This window comes from Vidua chalybeata, chromosome 23 (assembly GCF_026979565.1).
Source record: "Vidua chalybeata isolate OUT-0048 chromosome 23, bVidCha1 merged haplotype, whole genome shotgun sequence".
NCBI classification, from domain to species: Eukaryota; Metazoa; Chordata; class Aves; order Passeriformes; family Viduidae; genus Vidua; species Vidua chalybeata.
Genome location: NC_071552.1, coordinates 2,839,843 through 2,862,826, shown reverse-complemented (window position 1 = coordinate 2,862,826; position 22,984 = coordinate 2,839,843). Strand labels below are relative to the sequence as shown.

Genomic DNA, 22,984 nt, shown 5'->3' with positions numbered 1-22,984 from the left:
ACAGGTGAGGTGGCTGTGCCCAAGCTCATGGACAGACAATAAAACCATCAGCAGGACAAATAAAAAAAAAAATCCCAGCAGTTTTCACTCACACCTTTGGGGTGACAATAGGGAACATTTTTTGCTTCAGGGGACACAGAAGTGCAAAGCTCAGGACACTGGGGGTTTTAGTGTAAAAACTTATATAAGTTTATTGAACTGATCCAAACCAATGACCTATTTTGGCCTGAATTCCACCACTAAAGTCTGCAAGCAAACCAAAGGCAAATTGTGGGAGCGGGAGGTGTATCCCCTGGGAGAGAAACCAGAATAAAAAACCAGATGGACTTACAGTTCTTCTTCAAAATTACATATGGATGCAACATTAACAGGGAGCAAGAATAGATCTTCATGTTTAAGTTATAGCTGAAGTTTCCAGGAACTGCAGAAAAGCAATCACAGAGGCAAAGGCCCGAGAGGGCTGGAGCCCCTCTAACGTTGCTCTGGGGAAGGCGTCTCTCTGCTGCCTAAAAAGTGCCACATCCAAACGAGGGAGGCACAGCTGCCAGGAATACATATTTTAGCCTCTGGGCTGCTTTAAGCACCTCGTTTGCATTCTCAAATCTTGCACACAAACAGAACCTACAGAATCTCACTGACGAGCGAGGAGGCAGAGCCGCCGCGGCGCCTCTGTCGGATTCCAGACCCGAGAGGAGAGGGCACAGGGAGAGCCTGTCCCCAGCAGCACGTCCTCCAAGCCACCACGGGTCACACCTGCCACCAGCATGCCTGCAGCTCCCAAAAAACGAGGTTACAAATCCCAGCCAGGGAGCAGAGGACAGCCAGCACCCTGTGCATATTCATAACAGCAATCTGCCTGGAACATCTGGCCAAAAACACGGATATTGAACAGGAACATCTCCAAAAACACAAAGCACAGCATCGAACTGGGCACACGGAGCCGTGTGGCACTTTGGTATACAGCTGTCACCCAAGTCCTCGTGGAGCAGGTGCTCTGCCCAGGCTGCCCGTGGCAGACTTTGATGCATGAACTAGCAGGAACAACACAACAAAAGTGCCCTCAGACAGAAGGACACACAAGCCAGGGAAGCTTGCACATCTATTTTGTTTTCTCAGCGGATGTGACAGACCCAGGGACCTTTAGCTGAAGAGGACACGTGCTGGCAATGCCTGGACGCGGCCCCATCTGACATGGCAGAGGTTTAAATCAAACCTCCTGCCACATCTGCACCCTCGATCAGCACCCAAACCTCCTCTCCCACTCAGAACCTTCTCCTCTCTCCCCAAGACATGGTCCCCTGTTGGGTGGCACACACACGAGACCCTTCCCCACAAGGTATCATGATTTGGGGTATTTTGCCACATCCCTGTGTGCTGTTTGGTCCCACTTCCCACAGCTGATCATCTGCACACACAAACTCTCTCTGGCTTTTGGGTGTGAGTCCTTCTCCTTGGGAAGCCAATCAAGACTTTTGGTTTCTACCCCACGACTGCTCCACTATCTGCACACAAGGTGAATGCCTCGAGAAAAACCTTCCCCTGGAGAAGTGGCAGGGTGGTGATTTCATACCCTGAACGGACTAGGGGAGCAGGTTTGGGTGTCAGCACCAAATCCCCAGCACCTGTTAACCTTCTGTGTTCTCTTTTTCCATCTTCCAGTTCCCACCAGGTCTGTCACAAATGAAAGCAGGATTTACTGCCAGTTCTGAGCTGGTGACAGCACCGATCCCTCCATGGACAGCCCAATTTTTAGTGGGCAAACAAACTTAAAAGCACGTACTTGGCCCTTCTTTATCATCCCATTCCACTCTTTAATGGCCTTTGTTTATTCCCTTCTCTGAAACCCAGACACTTAATTGTGCTGAGGAAGTTGGTCAAGAGTTTCAGCATCTCAGGAATAGCAGGTGCAATGCCATAAATACACCCACAGAGGCAATTACTGCTCTGGAGAATTGGGTCAGAGATACTGTTGCATCCCCATAGGTCGCTTGCCTCGGACTCTGCAGCCACTCAGGGAAAACCTACTTACACTGGAGGTCAAGGGCTGAAATAGGCTTCTAATATTAAACAACCATATCTTCATAAAACTTTGCTTTATAACAAAATATCTTATTAACCACAACTTTTCCTATTGGTAGGTATGTATATATCATACAGAAGTGTTGGCTTAAGGGTTCTGCTATCAGGCAGCAAATTATTTTCACTGCCCAAATGAAAATACATCTTCAGTAAAGCTCTAGCTTATAAAAGCATCATTTTATGTTATACTGCCGCTATCTCCCTGCTGTTTAGTTTACAGATACCACAGATCTATGGAAAACCTATGCTACCTATGGAAAATCTCACTCCCTTCCCTATTGCTCATCTCAACGGGGCCAAGAAATTGCTATTTTTGGCAGGGGGATGAGGCACAAATTAGTAACTTGTTTTAAATCCTCCCGTTTAAACCCTTGCTTTGGATAAGGAACTAATCCCCTCTGAACAATCCCCAAATCCTAAACCTGAAGACTATGAGATAATAATACTTTGTCCCCCTCCCCAATGATCCCACCCCACAATCCAGGTAAAATGTGAAGAGAAATACACAACTCCAAGAATACCAAAGGAGCTCAGTGATGTGGGAAAAAGCATCCTGGGAAAGAAAGTGCACGTGGGGATAAAGGGAGCATTTCAAAATGAAGGTCAGGAGTTCATGTGTAACTAGAGCCCTCGCTGCACAGCTCCAAAAACTGCTGAGCAGCTGCTTGTAACCAGGAAATTGGGAAAGTCTTGAACTTGGAGCGGGGAAGACACAGGAAAGCGAAACAAGAGAGAGAAACAGGAAGGAGGATTTCACTGACCAGGCAGGGGAATCTGCTCTGCAGTAGAAAACAGGGCCTACGTGAAGCAGCAGCACGCGATGCCTACGAGGGGCGCGTGGGGGAAGCCGAGAGAGAGAGAGTGAAACCTCTGAACACCCAACGAGAGTCCAGCTGCTTTGTTCCTCCCCTTCCAGAGGCTGATCCGAGCCAACACATCCTCCGAGTTCGGACCCTACGCAGGGACCCCCGGCCAGGGGCCCCGGGGAAAGTGCTAGGTTTGAACTGGTGCAACAGCAACGAACACAAACTTCAACTTGACTCTTCCTCTCTCCCAGGAGAGGAATTTTAGCCATTCCACTTGCAGCACCCACTGGTACAAGGTGAAGTGCACGGAGGATCTCTTCAGCATCAGGATGGACAACAGGGCAAGCTGCTCTTCAACCCCTTGTTGACCTGTTGTTCCAAAAGCCCTTCCAATGCAGCGCTCATCCACCACCTCCCAAAATTCACTTTCCAACACACCCTTTATCCCCACAGGCTGCAGGCACCATGAGAGATGGGTACAGCAGCCAAAACCTCTTTTTTTCCCCCCAAAATCAGGTGGATGTAGAGCGTGCAGTTTGAAAAGAAAGTTTCTTTCTGGGTAGTTCTTTTTCTTTCCCCCATGTTGTGCACTCACAGAAAGCAAACCAGTGGAGTGAAGTGGATGCACTAAAGTACCTGAGCTCTGAATCAAGCAGAATACTGATGGAGATCTTTCCTGTGAACTCGAGCACAACAAAAGGTTGAGACAGCACCAAGCTGCAAGAAAATACTACAGCAAGCTCGAGCCACAGTTGGGTAGCTAGGGCAAAGGGAGATCTGGTGGAGCAAAACACCAAAAAATTTAGGAAAAGAAAACAACAGGTCAAATTCTGCACCGAGCTGTCTCCTCCCTTATGGACCCTGGCATTGTTTAGCTTGAACAACTGACCATTCATGCCAAATCACGAGTATACCGGAGCATCAAAGGAAACATCAAGGTATTGCCCACACTGAAACACACGTCCTGAAGTCAATTGTCACCTCAAGGTCACCTGCAGTGGATGGTGGGCATGGTTCTCAGATCAGGGCACTTCCTCCGGGCTAAGAAATTACCTGCTACAGAAACACAACCAAACCTCAACCAACCAACCGAAATAAAAACCTTGCAAAAAACTCCTCAATGCATGTGTGTGGGTGTGTGGGGGCGTGTGGGTGTGGGCAAAAAGGCTATTTCATTCTGGGCTCCACGTAAATTTTATCCCCATCCCGGATGCCGTAGGAATGCAGCGCCCGCGAGCTGTATTTCATCTCCTCGGGACCAAAAGGAGCTTCCTGGTCCAAGTAGAAGAGCAGCATGTTGCTTGTCGACAGCTGCACCACAGTTTTTAAGTGCTTCTTCAGCTCTGCCACAGTCTGGTCGAGGCGGATGGACATCTCCTCCACCTTGTCCTGGAAGTGAACCTCCACCTTGGCGCTGCTCTGAGGCCGCAGATCCACCACAGCCAAGGGCTCCAGCTTCCCGTACTTGGTGACCAGCTCGTGATACCTGGAAAATTCAACAAGTCCAGAGTTATGGTACAGCCAGTGCACATCTCCCAGGTCTGAGTGTTCCCCACGTGAGACAACATTGACCCTGATTCCAGCTGAAAGCCCCAGAAAGCCCAAGCACTCCAGTCACTTTGTCCCACAGTCCTCAGGCTGCACCGTGGCACTGACGTGAGCTCAGTGTCCCACTAGGGAGAAGTGTCTTGCTGAGCAAGGTGAAGTTACCACCAGCCTGAGATGTTCAAGCTGACTGGTCTCAAAACAGCTTCCTGACAGCACAGTTGGGGCTCCTACAGTTTCAGAAATCCCAGCCGTGGCTGCAGTGGGATTTGGAAGAAAGAGAGGACGCTGTGCTCACAACTCTACGCCTCCTGCTGCAGTGAAAACACTTCACTGAAGAGTGCCAGAACCAAGGCAGTGCTCACAGAAAGGACACAGCCTTCAGTTTAAAATCCCATTATCTGTGGCCTCATGACTTAACTGATCATCAGACATTCCTGCTCTTTTCCAAAAGGCCAGCTAGGTCCCAAATGTTACACTCCACTGAGTACAGGATCATCAAGATCACCAAAACAAGGTGAGCTGCTGCACAGTTTGAGAGCTGATAACAAACAGGGCACTTCTTGCCAGCTGATCCCTCACACCTGCTCTAAAACAAGATGGGGATTTTACTAGCAGAGGCACACACTCCACTTGTCACCTTGTCCTTGCAGCCAAGTTCTCTGAGTGCTCTTCCCAAGGTCCCTGCAATGGAAAGTCTGTGTCACCCCCGCCCCCCTGGTATCGCTCCCGTCGGGCCAGGCTGGATCTCCCCGCCTGGCTGGGAAAGAGCAGGAAAGGCAGCACAAAACACAATGGGGCTGGGATGACAAAGGCTGAGAGCTGCCGAGGACAGGTAACGTTTCAGAGCCCCGGCACAGAAAGGGCTTTGTGCTCCCGATGCCAGGCGGGGCTGAATGCGATGGGCGCGGTGTCACAGCCCCCGGAGCAGCGATGGGATCTGGCAGGCTGCGTGACCCCAGGGAGTCCTGCCGGAGGCAGGAATGTTCCTGGAGAACAGCAGCCCCTCTGTGTGCTGGGCACTGAGGTAAGGGCCACAAGGCACTAGGATTTCCCCAGTCCCACGGCCACCACCAGAGCGTCCAGAGGCGGGACGGTGCCCTGCTCTTTGCTGGGGTGGTGGGAGCAGCCCCATTTATCTGGGAAAGCCATTAGTGCTGAGAGAAAACAACACTCCCCACGATGAACCCACCTGCAGGCAGAGCAAATGCCAGCCAACGTGTCAGCTGGGGAGGGCTTCCCTTTCTCTGGAAGGATTTGCCAGCAGCAACATCCGATGGGAAAGAGGGAGAGAGGAACCCACCTCCTGCTGCTCCAACCCCTCAGCCCCCTTTGGGACATCCCTTTAACTCTCAGCATCTCTGCTGCTGCACACCAGCAACAACTTCTGGGTCAGCCACAATTACTGTCATGATTCATGCACTAAGTGAACCAGGCTGATGGTGGGGAGAGGATGAAGAGGGGGACAAATTTCAGACAAGCTGAGAGAGAGAACCACCATGAGAGAGCCGTGATTATCCAAATATGTGCTGTAAATATGCGGTGGGTCAAGCAATGCTGTCTGAAGTTTTCTTGTGTTGAGGAAGGGCAGAATGAGCTTTGCACCTTCATCCTTTGTATGTGAGCTGCAAAGGAAGTGGGGAGTGTGAGTGACTGGCTGCCCTCAAATCAATCAGGACCAAGGCAGACTGGTACAGGGATGTTTTGGACCCCAATAATAGGCACCCTGGAGACTTTTCTAATCACCCCTTCCAGCCTGGCAGACACCGAGGCTGCTGAAGACCTGAGCCTGGCTGAAAGTGTCTGTGATACTCTGCAGATAAACAGTGGAGCAGACAAGCAGAGGGCTCATTAAAACCCCCCAGACACGAGGACGTCACTCCACAAGACAGCCAATATTGGATTGTGCACCCGGCGCTCCCTGTAACCACGACATCCACAGAGATAAATTGTTCCTTCCATTTCCCTGCCTGCCTGATCCCTTCCAGCTGCAGACAGAAATGCAGCAAGCAGGGGGGCTCTGGTGACAGAGCTTATCACAGGCTGCACCTTGCCAGTCTGGAGGGGGGCTGCTCCCACTGGGAAGTTTTCCCTGCTCAAGTTGTTCTCCCTCTGCTCGAGGCAGCACTGCAATGCAGATGTCAGACCCCAGGCACAACGTGTGTGTCCTGATTAATTTCTAACTGCAAACCACTTTTGGAGCCACCACACCAGATTTGGGAGTGAGGAAGGGGAAGCTTTAGCAACAAACAGACACAAAAATCCCTCTGCAAGGAACGCCAGCTCTCCCTTCAGACAAGGGCTGCTGATTGTGGGTCCAGGAACTGAAACCCAGCACTGGGGACACTCTCAGCCATCTGCAGCCTCACTAGAAAAGAGTCTGCAGTGGCACCCAACCCCTCCAGGACAGAACAACCCTCTCTGGTAGCTGCAGAAGTCTCTTGGAAATGCTGCACAGATGAAGGGATTCGGACAAAGAGGCCATTGACCATGAAAAAGGCAGTTCCAGTGTTTAAAGGCTAAGAAATCCGAGGGGGAGGTAATTTTCTAGCAGGAAGCTGGCATGTTGGTCTAAATTAGCCTGGTTTTCTAGGATGGGTGAGATGTCAGTAAACTTTTGCATGAGATCCCACCTGCAAACCAATCCCAGTGGTGTGTGGTGATGTGTAACACACAGCCTGCTCCCAAAACCCATGTCCTAAGCATCCTGAGTGCCTAAAGCTGTACCCCACTGTGTCCTTCCCAGCAATGTATGGATCGCTGACATTCTGTCACCACCAAACACAAGAAATGTGAAATGTTATGGAAATTAATCCCTTTTGGGAGCAGCACCGTGAGCTCACAGTCCCAGTCTCCCCTTCCCCTTCCTCTCTCCTGCATTCTCTGTCTCTGCTGTTATCCCTTCCAATATTTCCTTCAATTTTTACGCTTCAAGGCCCTCTAAAATTACAAGTCAGGACTTGTCCTCAGAAAAAGGACCAGCTGTCTTGTCTCCCTGACTGCATGAGTGCCCTCTGCCTCTGAACTGACCCCAGCATGCTTTTAACAAATATTGTAATCACTGACCCTATTAATATTCCCACAAAATGCCATGCCCTCATTCCCCATTCCAGCCTTCCCACCCCCTTACTGGATTGGCAACTCACATATCCAGTGCTTTAGAAAAACAAGAGGCATTTTAGCTGAGAGTTAAGCAGAGGAAAACACTGAGCAGATGCCATTTGCACCTCTGTCATCCATGCCAGGCCATACCTGTGACCTTCAGTGTGTCCCCACCTCTGTCTGTGCCCTCAGAGTGACACACACACTCCTGTCCTACCCCTTTTCTGTAAAAAAAGGATAATAAAGCTTTGCTGTCCAAAAGCACGCGAGGGTTTAGGGCGGAGGGCAGGTAAAGGCTAATGCTCCATGATCCCTCCTCAGCCCATTAAAAGCAGTAAGTGGATGCTGGCACAAAAAAGATACAGACTGAACAGCATCTGTCCAAGTTCATTAGTTTACCAAGATGAACGGATCATTTGATGTACTTTTTTGGCAAAGAAAACCCATCAGACTTGTGATTTGCAGGCCTGAAAGTGAGGGGACAGCTTCCCATTGCCAGCCACATTCCACACACCAGATGGTCCAGAGGATTAGATGCCCCGGCCTGGCAGTGGAGAGCACGATGTGTCCTGGCTTTGGGCACTCCCAAACGCAGGTGGATTATGAAGGGAGTTGTGGGAGAGGCCAGGAAACAATGAAGGTCATGAACTGAACAGTCCTGTTGGTCAATGGCACTTGACACAGGCACTTTTAAGACCAAATCTGACGCAGGAGTGACCCCACAAGTCATCAGACAACAAGAACACAACAATTTCAGCCCAAAGAGACTGAAGGAGCCAAGGTTGGAGGAAGGTGAGGGGTGCCTTTTCATGGAACAGCTGGCACATATTTCCCATCACCTGGCCAGTCAGCACCCTTCTGTCCCTGCTCTCCACTGCAGGACAGAGAATTCCTACCTGAAGGGAACCTCCTCCTCGGGGAACTCCATGTAATAGCGGATGAAGAAGCGCTCCGAGTCCTCCCGCTCGCCGTCGGCCACGATGCTGCCGTTGAGCTTGGTGATGGATGGCAACCTGCAGGCACACACCAAGAGCCACAGTCAGCCAGGAGGGGAGCCCAGACAGGCTCACCAACAAGGCAGTCACATCAAAGTGCCTCAGCTTGAACACTGTGAGAATTCCTGCCAGGAAGCTCAGGCCTCAGTCCCTTTGAGAGAGCAGGAAAGTTCCAGGTGACTTGTCAACACCCAAAATCAGGCATTTTCATTTCACCACAGATATGCACCACACGTGCACAGATTTATAGGAGCCTCACAAAATCCCCTGAGAAGCAGAGCAGTCAGATTTACCATTTTCACTTCTCTGACTTTTCCACAAAAGCAGCTCCAATCTTTCTGCACTCACACAGAACTTCGTCTCCTACCAACCTCTTCCTCTGATGAGCTGCTCCCACCCAACAAATCAAGCTCCAATCTTTCTGCATTCACACAGAACTTCATCTCTTGCCAGCCTCTTCCTCTGATTACCTGCTCCCACCCCTTCCTTGGCCTGTCACGTTTCTGCTGAGCAGAACAAACCAACAGACCTGGCTATTAGCAGCTTCCTGCGTTCCTCGGTGGTGTAAGACTGCAGCAGAGGAATTCCCAGCAATTTCACTTCCTCGAGCTTCGGGAAAGAATTTAACTTGTCAATGTCTTCCCAGCAATGCAGACCTGCTCAGGAGGAAAGATGTGTGTTAACAAACACAGAAAACACATCATGGATCCAAGATAATCAGACACAGCCAAAGAACATATGTGACAGGAGAGTGTCACTGCTGCTCCTTTGAGAAGTTGGCTTTTTGCTCACAATGTGCTGCTAAAAAAATCAACATTTGCCTACAAGACAGAGGAGCTGAAATTCTCTTGTGCTGTTTCCAAGTGTATAAGGATGCTCTCCATGGCTTTTTTATGGACCACTCAGCCTTTGGCCTCACTGCTGGGGACTGACCAGCATCAGTGATGTTGTGTCTATAAAGGGATGCTGCCTTCAGAGTGTTAAAGCCACCAGCACTTCTTTCATTCCAGGCATCACTAAACGGCCATCAAATGGCTTTACCTCACACACACAACCACCTTGGGTCCCATTTCTGCTCACAACCCAATGGTGAAACAGTCCCAGAAGCTATCCAGCCATTTAATGAAAAAGGTTTAAACTCGTTTTCAGCCCCCTCAAGACCTGACATTTGGGATAACAAAGCAAACAGGGAGGGCAAAATAAAACAAAGCTGAGGATTGAGCACAGCAGAGCCGTGATTGTGTGATGAGATCAACACAACTCATCTTGGAATCCTCGCCTGCCAGAACTTCAGGTGCAGCAGCTTTCTCTAAAACCCCCAAAAAGTTTTAACAAGCTCCTTGGGATTCCTATTTGACTTTCAGCTCCCAAAACATCAAAATGCAACACAGAGCCCAGAGTTCTTAAGCACCTGGCATCAAAACTGCAAAACTACTTACCAGAGGAGCACTTGTTCCTCGGTGACACAGTGCTTTCAAATGCAGCTTAACAGGCTTTTCCTCCTCTAGTTAAGCTTTTATTACAGGGATTCCTTGATGCTTACATTGCAGGGCATGTTAATAAAGTCCCTTCTACCTGCCTGACACTTCAGCAGCACTTGCACAGCATATAAAGCTGTAAAGAACAAAAGCTGCTGGTGCATGAAGCACTCCTGCAGATGAGTTTCTGGTGTATGTGTCATACACAAACACATCACAGCCCCCACGAGCTGCCCTGCAGCTCCTTCTCTCCCAGCACAGGGTGCTCTTCCCAATATTCCAACTGCTCATTCTCTTTCTGGAGCATTGGTTGAAAATTCTCTGGGGCTGGAGTGTAAAAGCAGCTGCCAGCATCACTGTAATGACTGAGCACAGATTCTGCTGGGGATGCTTGATCCATGCTGCATACCTGCACATGGCCTCATTTTACCCGAGATAAAATAGGGAATAAAGGGAAAATGGGATTCTTTCATCCCCTCCACTGCCAGACGTTTATTTATCCTTCCCCAGCCAGGAGTACCTGAGGCAGGGATGGGAAACAGAGGGTAACTACCAACATAAAAAACCTTTCCAGCTCATTTTGATTAACTGGTCCACACTGCTCTGATTCATCTTTTGATATGACTGACTACCCAAAGCAGCAGGAAAATCCTACAGATGGGTAAGTTCACTGCTTGTCATCTATACAGAGGAGAGACTCTGACTGAGCAACAAAACCCATCCCAGCTTCCAGGCTCTCACCTGACTTGTGCAAGTTGATGGATCTTAGGTTGGGGAAGAGCCTTGCCAGGGAATCTTCTGACTCTTCAATGGTGGTGAGGTTGTTGTTAGCCAGGATAAGTGTGTCCAGTGATGGAAACATAATTCCCAACTTTCGAATCTCAGTCCAGTCTTGAAGATTATTGTCAGTTATGTGGAGTAGCTTGAGAGACTGACAGCATACTGGAGAACAAGACACTGTTTCGTAGTCGTTAAGGCACAGGAAGAGTTCCTCCAAGCTGCACAGGGCAGAAAGGATCATGTCATCAATTTTATGTGATTTTAACAAAACTTTCTGTAACAGCTCGGAGAGCCTCGGTGCAGAGAATGCCTTTGAGCACTCCACACAGAGTGTTCCAATTACATCTCTGCTCCCATCCATATTTTCAAAGATTTAAAAAAACCTTTTAAGTGTTCCCTGAGTCTCTCCCAGCATTGTGTAACAGATTGGTTGGGGTTGTCTTCTGCTTCTGTGCCCAACAAGCCACCAACCCAACAGTGACTGGGACCTGTGCTCTCAGCTTAATTTAAAATGGGGCTCTGATACAACACTGATGATGATTTTTTCCCCCACATCACTGCCAAAGATTCCCATTAAAGAACAGATCCCAGTAAAGAAAGAACAGATCCCATTAAAGAAAGAACTGGTCCCACTAAGTTTTCAGACAACTCTCACAATCCCAGAGGAGCGTAGGTTGGGCCATGCAGGACATTCTGTTGTCATCATCTCTGCTTACAAAGCCACACAAAGAGGGATCTGTCATCCAAAGGAAGCCACTGAGGACACCCATGGGAGCAGAATGCCAAGGTGGCCCGTGACCAAACCACAGAAATCAACACCTTAGCACAGAAAAGCAGGATGAAATATTCCTTGACAAGTGGCCAGACCCTCAGAGGTACCTCCCATTTAACAGGTATGTCCTGCACCATTCACTGCACAGTGACTCAGAGGGAAATGTGACCCTCCTACATTTTTGGGGTCATTATCCATCTCTGGAATTTAGGTTTGGAGGAGGAGAAGACCTGGGCTTTGCAGCACCACCCAAGTTTGGTTTTTAGGACAATGTAAAGCACTCACCTGGAGTTCCCAAACTCCCAAAGGAAAACATCCCTTTTTCTCTACTGATGTTTGCATCCTCACATCCCCCTCACCCCTCAGCACATGACTCCATAACCCAGCCTTGACCTGAGTGCAGTAAAGCCCCAGACTGCCAGGCTTACTCTGGTAATTCCTGCAGGATGGTGTGCACTGTTTCCCAGGAAGCTTTGCTGTTGTTGAGCACAAGTTTGCGGACGCCAGCGAAAGACCCAGCGCAACTTCTCTCTAAAACGGACAAACTGAGAGGGTTGGAACTCAGGTTTAGAAACTCCAAGTGGGGGACGTTGGACACAATTTTACTGACCTAAGTGGGGAGGGAAGAAAAAAAAAAAAATAGAGAGAAAGAAATGTGTATCAGGCAGTAATCGGACCTCTGGCAATAATATCCCACCTCCTAAAAGGGGCCCTGTGGAATCATCACAAAGCAATGATATGGGGAAAATCATAGGGATATCTGCCTGTAATTCATACTCCAGCCATTCCTGATCTAGATGGAGTGGTTAATTGCTCATTCTCCTCAGGAGTTCATTTAATTACACTCTAGGAGCAGCTTGATAAGAGAAAGGCAGTCCCTTGGGAGAGGTCATAAATCCACCTCAACCCCAAGGCTGAGCAGCTGCACGTTCCAGGGAGCCCTCCCTCACAGGGGGCCATGGCCACTTCTCCTGCCCCCATGGCCACCACTGAGCACTTGTCCAGCTTCCCACTGCTCCCCACAGAGCTCAGCCAATCCCCAATTCCCTCTTGACTGGGGAACTGAGTGGGAAGCAGCTTCCAACACCAGCGGACATCAATGCAGAAAACAAAATTGAGTCAGAGAAGAGCTGGCTGGAGAGCTCCACTGCACAAAGCTTTGGGATGGGCAGGGATGGGCAGACCACGGCACACAGAGGTCAAGAAATGGCCCAGCTGCTGGCAAAGGGGGATTGTCCCATGAACTCAAGTGTGTAACGAGTCTGCCTCACTCCACGCCTCCTCTCAGGTGATGTCAGGGTTTAGGAGCTGCACCTCAGGAATTAAGTAGGCAAATTGGATGACATCAGTCCACCAAAACCACAGAATTAGGAAAAAAATGGCTTACGATGGATGATTGGAAGAAGGGTATTTTTTTCAGTATTATATTATAATAAGGAAAGGAGGCATTAAAGTTCTTCTTAGTGGGTATAAAAAGCTGTTGTATAAGGAACAGTGATGATGCTCCTCCTGCCTGCTGAGAACAGGGCAGGCAGAAATTGGCTGAAATTGCAGCACAGAAGACTTAAATTACACAGTTTGGCCTATGAGGTTATTAGCTAAGCATGGGAACAGGCTACCTAGGGATCTGGAATCCCCAGCACGGGCGGGTTTTAGGGGTGGGGAGATATTTATCTGGTGTGGATGGGCTGTGAAAACTTAATCCTGTTTCAGAGGAAGGGGCCAGCACACAGAAGCCTTTCAGTTCCAGGGCAGCCTGCAGAGACTGAACACAGAGCAGGGTGTGAGATGTGCAGCTTGTGAGTGACCAGTGTATGACCAGATATGAGCTCAGCCCCACTGAGCTGGGGCACTGCAAACACTGCATTCCCTCCCTGCTTCAAGACATGACAATCTGATGGCACAAAAGCCCATGATAGCCTGTTTTTTTCCACATATTTCCAACAATAAATACTAACATAAAAGGACAGCATAATCCAGTGAGGAACTTAATGACACTTGAATGGATTGAGATTGTTTCACTCCTGTTACATTGCATTTACTGAGCATTATTTCACCCAAGCACTTCAAAGGATTTTACAACAGCATTCAGCATTAATTAATGAGGCTTCAGAAATACTCTTTGTGGTAAATATTATTAAATCTGTTCTGCAGATAAGGCAACAAATGTGGAGAGGGAATAAATACCTTGCCCACCATCACAGTGGCAAAGCTGGGAATCAACTGCCACTCTGTTAAAAACGAAATTGCTCATTAACTTCTTGGTGTTACAAATGCCAGTTCCAGCGCTTTGCATGATGAAAAAAAAATAAAAATACAGATTTTTCCACCCACGGGCCAAGACTGTAAGTCACAAGGTACAGGAGTGAAGTGCCACACTGGATTAATTTCATCACATATATTGCTCAGTTGCTGTCAAAGTAAATAAACATCACCTTCAGAGATGAGAAAGAAGCCACAAAAATGGAACTCTCATCGATGCAACGCATTTGCAGTCAGTAATAGCTGTGAAAGGTACCCAGTGAGGTGCTCATCACCATTTTACCTCGTGCCAGTCTTCCAGTTTGTTGTCGGAGAGGTCGAGCTCAAAGACGTGGGCGCAGAAGGCGGCGATCTCGTTCTCGTCCCCGGCACAGGTGATGCCACAGCTGTTGAGCACCAGCACACTGGGCAGGTTCAGGCGGTCTGGCACAGGGAAAAACAGAAGCTGCCTCTGCTCAGCACTGCCTTGGAGTTACAGAACCCAGCCCCAAACATGGATGTTACAGCCAGCAAGAGAAATGCACCAGCAATGTCAGAATTTACACCGATTTCAGGTTAAACACGGATTTTGTAACTGACACCGTCCTGAAGCCTTGGTTGTAAACATGAAGTACCACTCCTATCAGTGCTCTTCAGTTCTTCCATGTATTTCTGTGTCCTTTGTCATTTATGGCCTGTCTCCTATCAGTGCTTGCCACAACTTCTGCTCTTCCCCAAGCAGCTGCTGCTGCAGATAGGACACAGGACTAGGGGAGTGCCAGCTGCACAGTCAGACTCCCTTATCCTCCTGCCCTGAGCCCACTTGGGCCTAGTAACAGCCAGGAGGTATTTAAACATTTCTTAGGAGGTATTTAAACATTTCTTAGGAGGTATTTAAACATTTCCTTTCTGAGCTTTCCCTTCCCAAGGTTCAGTGTAGAGCATTCAGTATTCATTCAAAAGCTCTGGTCACTGCTCTGCCTTTCCATTTCTGTTGTGGTTTTGCTCCAGCCCCTCCTCAGACAGGTAAATGTACTCAAAGCTACAACCAAGGACTTGGACCTCAATCACAGCCTGCTGTGCTAAGGCTAAACCATGACAAAAAGCTGGGGGTTTGTAACAGGAAACAATTTCCTCAACAAGAAATCCACATTGAGGCAAGGCAAGGCAAGCCATCAGTCTTACACTCCTTCATGTACAACATGGCTTTCTCTGGAGCAGGAAAATCCATTAAAATCTAAACACAAGCTCTTTCCTAAATAGGTGGCCCCTTTTCTCCTGAACACTTGACAGCTGCACAACTAGAAAGGGATTCTGGCAGCAAACAATTACCTGGAGTCATCTGGGTTTCCAAGATTTCTGGCTCAGAAGTGTTTGGTTTCTTTAAAGGATAGTGTGGCACTTTGGGAATTACTAATGCAGTATTTGTAAGTCATGTCTCAATCAGTTTGAAGATGTGGTCTCTTTTCAGCTCAGGTGAGCAGGAGAGGTAAATTTACCTGCAGAGAGGGCACTGACTGAACATTCCATCAGGCCATTTTTCTGTTCTTGTTCATTTTGTACCCTCAGCTGAACTCAGGCCCTTTTTTCTCCTCTGTCAAACCCAGTTATTGGAAACTTCATCCAGCTGATTTCCATGGCTATTTTCCCCTTTGGGGCTGGTTATGACACGAATTGACCTGATGGAAGTTTGGATTACTCCTACAGATCATGATGGGCAGGATGTGTGACACAAATAAAGGGCAGCTCTGATGGGATCAACGTGAATCTCAGACCCACCCGTACAAACCAAGAATGAAATGCCAACATCAGAGCGTGAGGGAAGACTAAAAGGTGTCATATGGATCTAATTCAGAGGAGATGGTGACACAGATTCTGCAGTCTGGGAGGCTCAAGGACATCCATGAGCAGCACAGAGCTTCAGACACACATCTGGCTAAATTCCCTCGAGGCAGCAAGGTCAGGAGCACAGGAGAGGGGAATTCTCCACTAGGTCACAAAGCATTTGGGAGAAGACAAAGTACACTGCAAGTTCAACTGAGGCACTTGTCACAAAAGCAGAGATTCAACAACTCACCCCTCTGCCTGAAAGATGTCCCCTCCTGTGTACACTGAGCTCCTGTCCCTGCAGGCATCAAAGCAAGCTGGTGGCATGGGAACCAGCCTCAAATTCAGATATTTTATGTATTTCTAAGCCACCTCTGCCAAAACACCTGCTGCTGCAGCCAATAATAAAATAGGATCAGTGGCCTGAAGGAACACTCCAAGGACTGCTGAACCCTCAAAACACAGAGTGCACAGGGCCTTAGGTCCATCTTCCACTCACAGGGCTGGAACCTGGTGATCTTGAAGGTCCCTTCCAACCCAAATGATTCTATTCTATTCTATTCTATTCTATTCTATTCTATTCTATTCTATTCTATTCTATTCTATTCTATTCTCTAATGCTGATTCTGTCATGCTGTAGAGAAATTTGGTTTTTTACAGCAACCAGTTCAGTCACTTTCTACCTTTGTCGGATTCCAGCCTCTCAACTCTCCAGTAAAACACCACATTGTGATGGATCTTTTTCAGGGCAATTCAAGGTGATTCCTCTTTCAGCTGACTCCTCCCAGCACCCCCCCAGATGCTCAGAAAGATCAGAATTTACCTTTCATAGGTGAGCCCTGTGGAGTTGCTGGGACGTGCACCCCCATGCCAGGCCCACGGCGGTAGGGGAAGTTCTCAGGGCTGTATTTCTCACACAGGACTTGCATGAAACTCCTTCCACTGGGCTGGTCCATGCTCCCTTCTTGGACTTCTGGTTAAAGAAGAGAAAAATAGGGCATATGAGCAGTCAGCAAGTTAAATTCACTTCTAATAGTGGTTCTTGAGAACACAGGGTAAGCAAGCAGATGGGTCACAGGTTTTATTTCTGAGCTCCAGACCATCTGACAGGTCCTATTTCAAACTCAAGATTAAAGTAAAACAGTACTTGCAAAGAGCCCAAAGCCAGAGGGTTTGGTGCTGTACAGACACAGCATCACAGGCCAAGTTCAAGACCTCCTTACCCCACGTGCTCTTCCAGGACAATTCTGGGCTGCAAAAGGTGACTTTTGGATTTGTCACTTCTGGACTTGTCACTTCTGGACTTGTCACTTCTGCCCCTCCCACGAGGCCTGTGAGAAACCCACAGCCATTCTCAAACACATTTCCAGGGCAGCCAGGAGGGGAAGGAGCAAACAGCTGTTTGTGAGCAGGAGATTGCTCCAACAGCTGTCTGCCAACTTCCCCTTTCTGCTGCGTCACCAAACTCCGTTTGGCCAGGCCGAAAGGCAATTTCTGCCAATTCCATTCTGCAGCTGCCTAATGTATCTGGGAGATAATAACTGTGCCCTTCATATCTGGGCATGGCACAGAACAGCACAGGAAGGAGGCCTTGCCTCATCACAGGCAGCTGAGCTGCCTGGAGAGATACTGACAGTCAGCTGGGAGTGTTTTTGGCACCAGGACCCCTCCATGTCCTGCCCAGGTGGGGCTCAGCCTCTCTCTCTGCCTTGTTTTCCCCTGCATGCTCTGAACTTGGCATTTGATGGGTTTGTAGCACAGGAGCAGAGCTTGGTTCATGAATGAAGAGATTGTTATTTCCAGAACTCTCCTGGTCCTGCTGCCCATCACGGGCACAGCATCACAATCCTGAACGTGCAGGAACCAGTGCAGGTTTCCTACACTGCACAATTAGTCATAGGGCAGCTTTTCCACTAATTACTGCAAAATTACATTTTTAAACCTCAGACTAGGGCCACGCATCCATTGCAAACCATGTTGCTAATCTTGAATTAAAGTTTCTGCCTGTTTCTTTCCCTTAGACTTGTTACAGACAAGGATATAAAGCTAGATATAAAATTCTAAACAGAGGTGATTTCACTTAGGCTCCCTTTGCTGAGAATCGCCTGCTTAACAAGTTCCACTTCACTTCTTCATGACCAGACTACCTAAAACCCACCAACCAAAAGGATTTGAGTACAATAAGCAGCAACTGACTGAAGCACGTTAGCATTTTTATATTATATATAAAGATAAAACATCACAAATAGGGACTTACAGGATTAGTCTTTAAAAATAAACAAAAAACACCATTTTCATCTCTCAACAGCTTGGTTGATTCATAGCTCAAACTTGACTCATGTCACTACTCTATGTAGAATCAAAAAATAAATCCTCAAACTGGAGTTTGATAGGAACAAGGCATTCCGTTTTAGGCTAAACCATGTGAACAGTGTGCACAGAGAGCCAAGGCTTTAGGCTGAAAGGCCTCATTCCAGAGTGGTTTGGGAGCTCAGCACCATCCACAGACAGACAGGGCTTTCCAAACACATGTTCAGACCTCCTGGTCTGGAAATTCTGGAACTCCCATGTGCATAAAGCCCTCTGCCCTTCACGTGGCTTTTCCATCTGCTCCATCCCTCTTTATCTGCTGAACAAACATCAGCTGGAAATTCCACAGGAGAAACTCACCTCAGAGGCAAAAAATGGTGTTTTCAGCTCCAGTGTGAGAGCAGTCCAGAACTGAGAAGAAAAACTACTGACATTTACATCCAACAGCTTTGAATCCCCAACATTTTCTTCCTCAAGCTCTACTTTTGAACACAGTGAGATGACAGAAGAGCCATGGAGTGGGCAGTCACCTTTCCCACCTCCCCTCCCATGGGATTCCATGTGCCCTGTAATCACCTGGGCTTCTCTGAATCCCTGCAATTGCCTGGCAGCAAGGAGCAGCAGGATGTGCACAGGGAATGACAGGTTTCAAGGGAACGCTGCCAGCACAAGGGCAGGACAGGGTGACCTGCAAGGTGCACGTTTCTGAGTGTGGCCCTGCTGACAGCTCGAGGAACAATTCAGGGCTCAAAATAACTCCGGGTTTTCTAAATGACAGCACAGAGTGCAAACGAGGCACTTGGGCTTTGAGAGGTGGCAACAAATAGCCTTTGTTGTCGGGTTTCAGTGCTCTGCTGCAGGGCCGAGGCCCCAGTGAGGAAGGATAGAGAACCCCAGAATGCTCTGGGTTGGAAGGGAGCTCAAAAATAATTTAATTCAAACCCCTCATTCCAACATCTTCCACTATCCCAGGGTGCTAAGCCCCATCCAGCCTGGCCTTGGACACTCCCAGGGACCCAGGGGCAGCCACAGCTTCTCTGGGCCCCCCGTGCCCACCCTCCCAGGGAGGAATTTCACCTCAATATCCAGTCTGAAGCCACTCTCTGACACTTTGAAGCCATTTCTCCTTGCCCTGTCACTCCAGGCCCTTGGAACCAGTCCCTCTCCATCTGTCTCCCTGCAAGTACTGCAAGATCACAATGAGGCCACCCCAAAGCTTCTCCTCTCCAGGTGAACAATCCCAACCCTGCCAGCCTTTCCTCCCAGCAGGGCTGTTCCATCTCTCTGATCTCCCCAGCAGCTCCACATCTTCCTGCGCTGGGATTCCCAAGCTGGAAGCAGCACTGGGAAGTGTCTGGAAAGAGGAGCACGACCCTGACTTGAGACTGATTCCAGGGCAGGCCAGCATCTGCCGTGCCCTGCTTCTCCTCGGGCTGGGTTCACAGCAGCTTTCTGAACAAAGCACGGGGCATTTTCTTCAAGGCCATGGTGGAGAAAACCTTGCCTGATGCCAGGGTTGTGGCAGAGTCACATCACTGCTGCACATCCTGTGGCAAACTGAGCCCTGTGAAGGGCTCGGGGCTCCCCAGGTGCCACAGTGCACATCACACAGACCATTCCCCCACAGCTCTGCTCTGTGCCCCCCTGCCAGCCCCACTCTCCCCCCTCCTCTCCTCTTGGGTTGCTTTCAGCAGCAAGCCCAAGCTGAAATAGAGCTGCTGCAGCTGATGGGTGAAAAGAGGACACTGAAAACAGCACAGAAAATATTTCCAGCTGATGGGTGAAAAGAGAGCACTGAAACCAGCACAGAAAATATTTCCAACTGATAAGTGAAAAGAGAACACTGAAAACAGCACGGAAAATATTTCCAGCTGATGGGTGAAAAGAGAGCACGGAAAATATTTCCATCCCCTGCGCTGTGAGCCTTCCAGGAGAAGAAGAGACCCTTCAGGAGAATGACATCACTAATGGCATGCTAATGAAATTCCAGTGCCACTCCAATGCCTTCGGGGCACATCCTGAACAGTCACACACCAAACACATCCCGACGTGTTTGCACACACGGAAAACAAAGCCTAAGGAAGGGATGAGCGGCACAAACATCCGTCTGCAAGGAGCTGCAACATCGTTCTCCCGAGACATGATTCAGGGAAATTATTTTTGAGATGATCTCGAGAGGCAGAGCAGTGAATCACAGAATGGTCTGGGTTGGAAGGGGACCTTGAAGATGGTCTAGTTCCACCCCTCCTTGCCGTGGGCAGGGAGATCCCAGCAGGATTTCTGTAGCAGGGCAGGGAGCCTGACCCGCTGGGCCACCAGGACAAGCCACCCAAGCAGGTGAAACTTTGTCACGGGCCCACCAAACCCAGCACGCTGCTGGCTGCCTCAGCCCAGCACCGCGCTGAGGAGCCCAGAGAGCGGGGGACGCACCCTGGGGACACCCGGCCTGTCCCCCGGCCCGCTGCCGGCCCGGCCCGGCGCTGTCCCACCGCAGCAGCGATGATTCCCTGCTGGGAACCCCTGTCCGTGCGGCCCTGCTGCGGGGCCCGGGGCAGGACGAGCCCGCAGCTGCCCCCTGCCAGCTCCCGAGCCCCCGAGGCCGCTCCCCGCCCCTCGCACGCCCTGTCCCTGTCGCTGTCGCTGTCGCCGTCCCCTCGCACGGCCTCGGGCTGGCCCCGGCTGGCAGCGGCCTCCGCGCTGCCCGCTGGCGGGGCCGGGGCCGGGCGGTGCCGGGGCTGTCCGGGCGGTGCCGGGCGGTGCCGGCGGCCCCGCTGTCCGCTGTCCCCGCTGTCCCCTGTCCCTGCTGTCCCCTGTCCCCGCTGTCCCCTGTCCCTGCTGTCCCCTGTCCCCGCTGTCCCCTGTCCCTGCTGTCCCCTGTCCCCCGCCCCGCTCACCCAGGCCCCGCCGGCCGCGTCCCGCATCGACCCGGAAGCAGCTCCAAACATCACGTGACGCCGCCGCGCGGTCACGTGGCGGGGGGCGCGCCCCCCGTTGCCCTGGAGACGGCGACGCCGATGACGTCACCCCTGTCGCCAAGCGGGGGCTCCTCGGCGTGCGGCGCTCGGAGCGGTGGCACCGCAGCACGGGGCTCGGCCCGAGCCTCCGCTCGGCCCGGGAGCCGCCTCGGGAGCGCTGCGGCCGGCTCCGGGCTCCACAGCACGGGAGGGACAGCGACATCCCGCAGCGGGGCCGCGAGGGTGGCCGAGGTGAGGGGACGGGAGCACCCCCCCCGCCAGGGAATTGGGGCTCAGAAGGGACCTCAGCCCTGCCTGGCAGTGCCCGCAGGGAGGGCTCCGAGCAGGGCCCGCGCTCTGCTCCGGGGTCCCAGCAGTGGCACAAGGGGGCTGGGCAGGGACTGAGCCCAGAAAGTTCCACCTGGACGGGAGGAAGAGCTTCATCATTCAGCGTCCAAGCCCTGAGCAGGCTGCCCAGAGAGGGTGTGGAGTCGCCAAAGCACCATTCCCAAACCACCTGGGCACAGCCCTGTGCCTTGGGACGGGCCTGCTGGAGCAGTGGGACCAGGTGACCCACGGAGGTGTCTTTGCCCTGGCCCTCTCTGTGATCCTGTGGTGCCACGCCGAGAGCATGCCAAGATCCCTGCAGTGCCAGGGTCCAGCTCTGGGCACAGGAGTTGCCTCGGGGTGGCATTCCCTTGCCCCCCAGGGTCCTGCTGGAGCTGGATCTAGTTCAGAGGAGATGGTGACACAGATTCTGCAGTCTGGGAGGCTCAAGGACAAAATTACCTAAAACCTGCCAAGCCACAGCCATTGCACGTTCAGGATGTAAAATGTCAGCAGCACTGCCTGCCTTGGCTCCTGCAGCAGCTACAGCCCTTTGCTGGCAGTGCCCACCTGCCCCTCACCAGTTCACCCACTTCTCTCCTCTTTACTCAGTGCTGGCACCTCCTTTTCTGCAGTGCCTGGTCAAGGACAGAATTAGAGAGCCCCAGCTTGATTTGGGTCGGTAGGAACCTTAAAGCTCATCCCATTCCACCCCTCTGGATGGGCAGGGACGCCTTCCTCCAGCCCAGGTTGCTCCAAGCCTGACCTGGATGACAAATCATGCTGAGAGTGAGGACAAATCCACCCAGCCTGGTCCTCCACCTCCATCCTCGCACGGTAGGAACCAGAAGCTGCCTGAAACACGGCCTGTCCTGCCTGGCAAAGGCAGGGGAGCGGGAGGAGAGCTGCATTAGTCACGGCTGGCTGGCTGCAGAGCATCTCCCCGGGCTGCAGCATCACCGGGACAGCTCTGTCCTGTTACCCGCACAGCCCGGGCTGTGCACGCTCCTCCGAGGGCACAATGGCACCATTGTGGGTGCACAGGGCAACAGGAGGGGCTCAGCCCCAGCCCAGGGGCTGGCTTAACCCCTGCCCTGCCAGGAATTCCCTGCCTCTCTTTGGACAGACACCGGAGGTTTGCACCCACACAGAGGAGGCGGTCCTGGGATCCCCCGAGCTGAACCTGAGCGCTCCTCAGCAGAAAATCTCCCTCCCAAGGAGCAAAGTGAGACCACTGCCAGAGCTGGAGCCACCAGCACATCACATTAACCCCAGCTCCAAACTTAAAAGCTGTAATAGGCTTAGTCATAGAATCGAATGAGCTAATCAGAGGTGCCCAAACCTCTTTTACCACAAGTAAAACACAGCTGCACCGTCTGCCGTGCCCTGCTTCTCCTCGGGCTGGGTTCACAGCAGCTTTCTGAACAAAGCACGGGGCATTTTCTTCAAGGCCATGGTGGAGAAAACCTTGCCTGATGCCAGGGTTGTGGCAGAGTCACATCACTGCTGCACATCCTGTGGCAAACTGAGCCCTGTGAAGGGCTCGGGGCTCCCCAGGTGTCACAGTGCACATCACACAGACCATTCCCCCACAGCTCTGCTCTGTGCCCCCTGCCAGCCCCACTCTCCTCCCAGCACAGCAGCAAGCCCAAGCTGAAATACATTTCGTGGGCCTGTTTGCCCTTTAACAGACAGAAATCCACTTGGGTGTTCTTCCTTTTTACCCTGTTGACACAACACTGGGTTGATTCTGTTCCTGGGCAGGCCA

General features: G+C 50.8%; 1 protein-coding gene and 1 long non-coding RNA gene across 6 annotated transcripts; one reads left to right on the top strand and one right to left on the bottom strand.

The window, feature by feature from the left end:
• Nucleotides 1-90: 90 nt before the first annotated feature.
• Nucleotides 91-20,931, bottom strand: TBCEL (tubulin folding cofactor E like). Of its 5 annotated transcripts, none has more exons than XM_053963553.1 (10): nucleotides 19,013-20,325; nucleotides 18,296-18,346; nucleotides 16,849-16,956; nucleotides 16,449-16,598; nucleotides 14,103-14,242; nucleotides 11,986-12,167; nucleotides 10,747-11,003; nucleotides 9,057-9,183; nucleotides 8,429-8,545; nucleotides 91-4,371 (listed from the first exon to the last, which is right to left on the bottom strand). In XM_053963553.1, exons 4-10 carry the CDS (start codon nucleotides 16,579-16,581, stop codon nucleotides 4,053-4,055), a joined length of 1,275 nt encoding a protein of 424 aa, XP_053819528.1. In that variant the 5' UTR covers nucleotides 16,582-16,598; nucleotides 16,849-16,956; nucleotides 18,296-18,346; nucleotides 19,013-20,325; the 3' UTR covers nucleotides 91-4,052. The 5 variants fall into 5 exon arrangements, with proteins under 5 accessions (XP_053819528.1, XP_053819529.1, XP_053819530.1 ...); XM_053963554.1 differs by having other exon boundaries at nucleotides 18,296-19,680; nucleotides 19,780-20,325; XM_053963555.1 differs by lacking the exon at nucleotides 16,849-16,956 and having other exon boundaries at nucleotides 19,013-20,326.
• A 217-nt stretch (nucleotides 20,932-21,148) lies between these two features.
• On the top strand, nucleotides 21,149-22,593 carry LOC128799284 (uncharacterized). Its single transcript, XR_008434691.1, has 2 exons — nucleotides 21,149-22,053; nucleotides 22,343-22,593. It is a non-coding gene; the product is annotated as an uncharacterized LOC128799284 (long non-coding RNA).
• Nucleotides 22,594-22,984: the final 391 nt, after the last annotated feature.

Coding starts and splice junctions, on each gene's coding strand:
- TBCEL (XM_053963552.1), bottom strand. CDS start 16,581: ATGGACCAGCCCAGTGGAAGGAGTTTCATGCAAGTCCTGTGTGAGAAA. Junction 14,243..16,448: donor ACAGGGCTCACCTATGAAAG/GTAAATTCTGAT, acceptor TCCCTGTGCCAG/ACCGCCTGAACCTGCCCAGT. Junction 11,004..11,985: donor ATCCTGCAGGAATTACCAGA/GTAAGCCTGGCA, acceptor TGCCCTGTGCAG/CTTGGAGGAACTCTTCCTGT.